Here is a 7,500-nt window from a genome sequence, read left to right as displayed (position 1 = left end):
GGTGTCCCTCACCCCAGGGAGGTGTCCTTCACCCCATGGAGGTGTTCCTCACCCCATGGATGTCTCCTTCACCCCGTGGATGTGTCCTTCACCCCATGGATGTCTCCTTCACCCCATGGATGTCTCCTTCAACCCGTGGATGTGTCCTTCACCCCACGGAGGTGTCCCTCACCCCACGGAGGTGTCCCTCACCCCAGGGAGGTGTCCCTCACCCCAAGGATGTTTCCCTCACCCCAGGGAGGTGTCCCTCACCCCACGGAGGTGCCCCCCAACCCCTTGAAGTTGCCTCCCACCCTACCTGGGTGGGGTCGACGTGGGCGGGGATCTCGTAGGCCTCCTTGGCCCGGCGCAGGGCCTGGTGGAAGGTGACATCGGGGGAGTCCATGGTGACGGTGAGGACGGCGTCGTAGGCCAGGCGCAGTTTGGTGTTGTTGGCCAGGACGGGGTAGGGCAGGCGGCGGTAGGGCAGGGGGAAGGTGAGGGCGTCGTAGGGGATGAAGACGTAGGTGCCGTCGGCCATGCCCATGTCCTCGGCCTTCTCCAGGAGCACCCGCTGCTCCTCGCCGCCCAGCAGCACCGAGTGCATGCACATCACCACCGCTGCCGAGGAGAAGACAGGCGAGTGTCACGGCGGGGACAGCCCATCCACCTCCCCCAACCCCCGGCCTGCAGGAGCTCCTCGGTCAACCTTCAACCGGCGAGAGCGTGGACTTTCTCCATCCAGGCCCACCTGCTCCATCCTTCATCCAACCACCTCCATCTTTCTTCCATCTCCATCCATCCTTCCTCCATCCATCCATGTCCACCACCTCCATCCATTCTTCCTCCACCCATCCGTGTCCACCACCTCCATCCATTCTTCCTCTCCCACCTCCTCCATCCTTCATCCAACCACCTCCATCTTTCTTCCATCTCCATCCATCCTTCCTCCATCCCTCCGTGTCCACCACCTCCATCCATCCTTCCTCCACCCATCCATGTCCACCACCTCCATCCATCCTTCCTCTCCCACCTCCTCCATCCTTCATCCAACCACCTCCATCCTTCTTCCATCTCCATCCATCCTTCCTCCACCCATCCGTGTCCACCACCTCCATCCATCCTTCCTCTCCCACCTCCTCCATCCTTCATCCAACCACCTCCATCCTTCTTCCATCTCCATCCATCCTTCCTCCATCCATCCGTGTCCACCTCCTCCATCCATCCTTCCTCCACCCATCCGTGTCCACCACCTCCATCCATCCTTCCTCTCCCACCTCCTCCATCCTTCATCCAACCACCTCCATCCTTCTTCCATCTCCATCCATCCTTCCTCCATCCATCCGTGTCCACCTCCTCCATCCATCCTTCCTCCACCCATCCGTGTCCACCACCTCCATCCATCCTTCCTCTCCCACCTCCTCCATCCTTCATCCAACCACCTCCATCCTTCTTCCATCTCCATCCATCCTTCCTCCATCCATCCGTGTCCACCACCTCCATCCATCCTTCCTCTCCCACCTCCTCCATCCTTCATCCAACCACCTCCATCTTTCTTCCATCTCCATCCATCCTTCCTCCATCCATCCGTGTCCACCACCTCCATCCATCCTTCCTCCATCCATCCGTGTCCACCACCTCCATCCATCCTTCCTCGTTCCATCCATGTCCACCTCCTCCATCCATCCTTCCTCCACCCATCCGTGTCCACCACCTCCATCCATCCTTCCTCTCCCACCTCCTCCATCCTTCATCCAACCACCTCCATCCTTCTTCCATCTCCATCCATCCTTCCTCCATCCATCCGTGTCCACCTCCTCCATCCATCCTTCCTCCACCCATCCGTGTCCACCACCTCCATCCATCCTTCCTCTCCCACCTCCTCCATCCTTCATCCAACCACCTCCATCCTTCTTCCATCTCCATCCATCCTTCCTCCATCCATCCGTGTCCACCTCCTCCATCCATCCTTCCTCCACCCATCCGTGTCCACCACCTCCATCCATCCTTCCTCTCCCACCTCCTCCATCCTTCATCCAACCACCTCCATCCTTCTTCCATCTCCATCCATCCTTCCTCCATCCATCCGTGTCCACCACCTCCATCCATCCTTCCTCTCCCACCTCCTCCATCCTTCATCCAACCACCTCCATCTTTCTTCCATCTCCATCCATCCTTCCTCCATCCATCCGTGTCCACCACCTCCATCCATCCTTCCTCCATCCATCCGTGTCCACCACCTCCATCCATCCTTCCTCGTTCCATCCATGTCCACCTCCTCCATCCATCCTTCCTCCACCCATCCGTGTCCACCACCTCCATCCATCCTTCCTCTCCCACCTCCTCCATCCATCTTTCCTCGTTCCATCCATGTCCACCACCTCCATCCATCCTTCCTCGTTCCATCCATGTCCACCTCCTCCATCCATCCTTCCTCCACCCATCCGTGTCCACCACCTCCATCCATCCTTCCTCTCCCACCTCCTCCATCCATCCTTCCTCGTTCCATCCATGTCCACCACCTCCATCCATCCTTCCTCTCCCACCTCCATCCATCCTTCCTCCACCCATCCGTGTCCACCACCTCCATCCATCCTTCCTCTCCCACCTCCTCCATCCATCCTTCCTCCACCCATCTGTGTCCACCACCTCCATCCATCCTTCCTCTCCCACCTCCATCCATCCATCCATGCCCACCATCTCCATCCATCCTACCTCCATCCATCCATGCCCACCATGTCCACCCATCTTTCCTCTCCCACCTCCATCCATCCATCCATCCATCCCCACCATCTCCATCCATCCATCCATGCCCACCACTTCTGAACATCCGTCCATCCATCCATGTGCCACCATCTCCATCCAACCATCCATCCATGCCCACCATCTCCATCCATCTTTCCTCTCCCACCTCCATCCATTCATCCATCCATGCCCACCACTTCCATCCATCCATCCATCCATCCATGCCCACCATCTCCATCCATGCACCCATCCACCCATCCATCCATCCTCACCATCTCCATCCATCCATCCATCCATCCCCACCATCTCCATCCATCCATCCATCCATCCATCCTCACCATCTCCATCCATCCATCCATGCCCACCATCTCCATCCATCCATCCATCCATCCCCACCATCTCCATCCATCCACCCATCCATCCATCCATCCATCCTCACCATCTCCATCCATCCATCCATCCATCCATCCTCACCATCTCCATCCATCCATCCATCCATCCATCCATCCATCCATCCTCTTCCATCTCCATCCATCCATCCATGCCCACCACCTCCATCCATCCATCCTCTTCCATCTTCATCCATCCATCCATGCCCACCACCTCCATCCATCCATCCTCTTCCATCTTCATCCATCCATCCATGCCCACCTCCATCCATCCATCCATCCATCCATCCTCTTCCATCTCCATCCATCCATCCATGCCCACCACCTCCATCCATCCATCCTCTTCCATCTTCATCCATCCATCCATGCCCACCTCCATCCATCCATCCATCCATCCCCACCATCTCCATCCATCCTCCCTCCATCTGTCCATGCCCACCACCTCCATCCATCCATCCATCCATCCATCCATCCATCCATCCGCACCATCTCCATCCATCTTTCATCTCCCACCTCCATCCCTCCATCCATGCCCACCACCTCCATCCATCCATCCATCCATCCATCCATCCATCCATCCATCCATCCTCTTCCATCTTCATCCATCCATCCATGCCCACCTCCATCCATCCATCCATCCATCCATCCATCCATCCATCCATCCACGCCCACCTCCCCCTCCTCCCCTCCCCCGCCCCGTTACCTCGGACGCCGTCGGCCCTCTGCACCCTCCTCAGCGCCTCCCGGGCCTCCTCCTCCTGACTCCCGGCCGTGGTGACGACGGTGACGGGCAGCCCCCGAGCCCGGAGGTCCTGGGCCAAGCCCTGCCCCACCTCGCGCCACATGTCCTGTGGGGCGGAGACTACGGCCACGTGGGCCCAACGGAAGAACCGGAAGACGGCGTGAAGTACCCCGGCGGGTTCCGGCATGGGGGTGACCAAGGTGTCCAACCCCTCCGCGTCACCCAAACAAGCCCAGGAGACCAAGGGCTTGTTCCAAGCGGTGGCCAAGAGCCCGGCGGCCCCACAAGTGGCCGGATTGAGGGGTCCCACCAATCCGGTGGCGTAGCGTTCGACGTTGAGTAGTCCCGTCACGGCCTGGGGGGTCCGACACGCTTCGGTCAACACCACCGCGTCCCACCAGTAGCCTTCGTTGAGGGTCGGGTCACGGTTGAGACGGGCCACAGCCAAACGAGAGGCCACCTCGGGCAAAGCCCGGGCCAGGAGGGGGTCACAGGTCCAAGGACCCATCACCCCCACCTTGAAGGTGGCCCCCCAAGTCGGGGGTGGGTGGAGGAGGAGGAGGAGGAGAAGCAGGAGGAGGTGGGGAGGCCACCGGGGGTGATGGGAGAGGCGGAGGAGGAAGCTGGTGGAGATGGCACCGTGGCGGGAGGGGACGGTTTGGGAGGTGCCACCACTGTGGGAGATGCCACCACCGTGGGAGATGCCACCATGGGAGATGCCACCATGGGAGACACCGTTGGGTTGGGTGACACCATAGCTGTGGGAGATGCCACCACCGTGGGAGGTGCTGTCATGGGAGATGTCACTGCCATGGGAGATGTCACTCTTCTGGGAGATGCCACAATGATAAGAGATGCCACCACCATGGGAGATGCTGTCATGGGAGATGCCACCACCATGGGAGATGTCACTCTTCTGGGAGATGCCACCACCATAAGAGATGCCACCACCATGGGAGATGCTGTCATTGGAGATGCCACCACTGTGGGAGATGCCACCACCATGGGAGATGCTGTCATGGGAGATGTCACTGCCATGGGAGATGCCACCAGCATGGGAGATGCCACCAGCATGGGAGATGCTGTCATGGGAGATGCCACCACTGTGGGAGATGCCACCACTGTGGGAGATGCTGTCATTGGAGATGTCACTGCCATGGGAGATGCCACCACCATGGGAGATGCTGTCATGGGAGATGCCACCACTGTGGGAGATGTCACCACTGTGGGAGATGCTGTCATTGGAGATGTCACTGCCATGGGAGATGCCACCACCATGGGAGATGCTGTCATGGGAGATGCCACCACTGTGGGAGATGTCACCACTGTGGGAGATGCTGTCATTGGAGATGCCACTGCCATGGGAGATGCCGCCACCATGGGAGATGTCACTCTTCTGGGAGATGCCACAACGATAAGAGATGCCACCACCATGGGAGATGCTGTCATGGGAGATGCCACCACCATGGGAGATGCCACCACCGTGGGCGACGCTGTCATGGGAGATGCCACCGCCATCGGAGATGTCATCGCTGTGGCAGATGCCACCAGAAAAGGTGCCACCGCTGTGGGAGACGATGTCCCGGGGGATGCTGCCAGAAGGGCTGATGCCACCGCGGGGGACATCAGGGCCGCAGATGCCACCGCAGAAGAAGTCATCGTGGCCGCTGCCACCGTGGGAGGTGCCACCGTGGGGCCGCATGGTCCGGCGCTGGGGGGGGACGGTGGGGACGAGACGAGGGGTCCTCAGGCCCTGGGGGGCCGCGGGGGGAGACGGCGCCGTCCGGCGGTGTCCGGTGATGTCATCACCGTGGTGAGATGGGGACTCCTCCCGGGGGGTGGGGGGTCCTCAGGGTCGGGGGTCACCACCTGCGGGGGAAGGGGGAGGGGGGGGGTGAGAGGGGGATGGGGGGGAGGGGGACACCCCCACCACTGATGGGGGTCCCCGGTCACCTCTGTCCCCTTTTTTGGGGGGGTCCCAGACCTCCATATCCCCTTTTTTGGGGGGTCCCAGACCCCTATGTCCCCTTTTTTGGGGTGGGTGGGGGTCACTCACACCCCCATATCCCCTTTTTGGGGGTCTCAGACCCCCATATCCCCTTTTTGGGGGGGTCCCAGACCCCTATGTTCCATTTTTGGGTGGGGGGGGTCACTCAGACCCCCATATCCCCTTTTTGGGGGGTCCTAGACCCCCGTGTCCCCTTTTTTGGGGTGGGTGGGGGTCACTCAGACCCCCATATCCCCTTTTTGGGGGGGTCCAAGACCCCCATGTGCCATTTTTGGGGGGTCCCAGACCCCTATGTCCCATTTTTGGGGTGGGGGGGTCACCCAGACCCCCATATCCCCTTTTTTTGGGAGTTCCAGACCCCCATGTCCCCCTTTTTGGGGTGGGGGGGTTCACCCAGACCCCCATATCCCCTTTTTTGGGGGGTCCCAGACCCCTATGTCTCCCTTTTTTGGGGTGGAGGGGCCACTCAGACCCCCATATCCCCTTTTTGGGGGGTCCCAGACCCCTATGTCCCCTTTTTTGGGGTGGGGGGGGTCACCCAGACCCCCATATCACCTTTTTTTGGGAGGGACACACCCCCCATGTCCCCTTTTTGGGGCGGTCCCAGACCCCTATGTCCCATTTTTGGGGTAGGGGGGGTCACCCAGACCCCCATATCCCCTTTTTTGGGGGGTCCCAGACCCCCATGTCCCCCTTTTTGGGGTGGGGGGGGTCACCCAGACCCCCATATCCCCTTTTTTGGGGGTCCCAGACCCCCATATCCCCTTTTTTGGGGGGGTCCCAGACCCCTATGTCCCATTTTTGGGGTGGGGGGGTCACCCAGACCCCCATATCCCCTTTTTGGGGGGTCCCAGACCCCTATGTTCCATTTTTGGGTGGGGGGGGCTCACCCAGACCCCCATATCCCCTTTTTGGGGGGGTCCCAGACCCCTATGTTCCATTTTTGGGTGGGGGGGGGGGTCACTCAGACCCCCATATCCCCTTTTTGGGGGGTCCCAGACCCCCATATCCCCTTTTTTGGGGGGTCCCGGACCCCTACGTCCCCCTTTTTGGGGTGGGGGGGGTCACTCAGACCCCCATATCCCCTTTTTGGGGGGTCCCAGACCCCCATATCCCCTTTTTTGGGAGGGACACACCCCCCATGTCCCCTTTTTGGGGGGGTCCCCGACCCCCATGTCCCATTTTTGGGGTGGGGAGGTCACTCAGACCCCCATATCCCCTTTTTGGGGGGTCCCGAACCCCCATGTCCCCCTTTTTGGGGTGGGGGGCTCACCCAGACCCCCATATCCCCTTTTTGGGGGGTCCCAGACCCCTATGTCCCATTTTTGGGGTGGGGGGGTCACCCAGACCCCCATATCCCCATTTTTGGGGGGTCCCAGACCCCCATATCCCCTTTTTTGGGGGGTCCCAGACCCCTATGTCCCCCTTTTTGGGGTGGGGGGGTCACCCAGACCCCCATATCCCCTTTTTTGGGGGGGTCCCGGACCCCCATATCCCCGGAAGGGGGGGGGGAGGAGTCGGCCCAGTGCCCCCCCCCCCCCCCGCTCCCATCATTCCCAGTGGCCCCATTAATCCCCCGGGGGGGGGAGAGGAGGAGGGGGGGGGGGGGTAAAACCGGGATTATCCCGCCCCTCCCC

At 60.5% G+C, this 7,500-nt stretch overlaps 1 protein-coding gene across 1 annotated transcript in view; it reads right to left on the bottom strand.

Annotated features, from left to right (window-relative positions):
- LOC309684007 (retinal guanylyl cyclase 1-like) overlaps positions 1-4,860 on the bottom strand; it is a gene marked incomplete at both ends in the record, with an annotated part of 43,137 nt that extends 38,277 nt beyond the window's left edge. Inside the window, 3 exons of the mRNA XM_082499974.1 lie at positions 299-600; positions 3,817-4,684; positions 4,789-4,860. Of these exons, the coding sequence (XP_082356100.1) occupies positions 299-600; positions 3,817-4,684; positions 4,789-4,860 (1,242 nt within the window). The remainder of the gene's footprint in view (positions 1-298; positions 601-3,816; positions 4,685-4,788) is intronic.
- Positions 4,861-7,500: the final 2,640 nt, after the last annotated feature.

The sequence above is a fragment of the Vanellus vanellus genome, assembly GCF_965231255.1.
Source record: "Vanellus vanellus genome assembly, contig: HAP1_SCAFFOLD_911, whole genome shotgun sequence".
Lineage (NCBI taxonomy): Eukaryota > Metazoa > Chordata > Aves > Charadriiformes > Charadriidae > Vanellus > Vanellus vanellus.
Note: the sequence above shows the minus strand (reverse complement) of the source record. Positions and strands in the feature narration are given on the sequence as shown.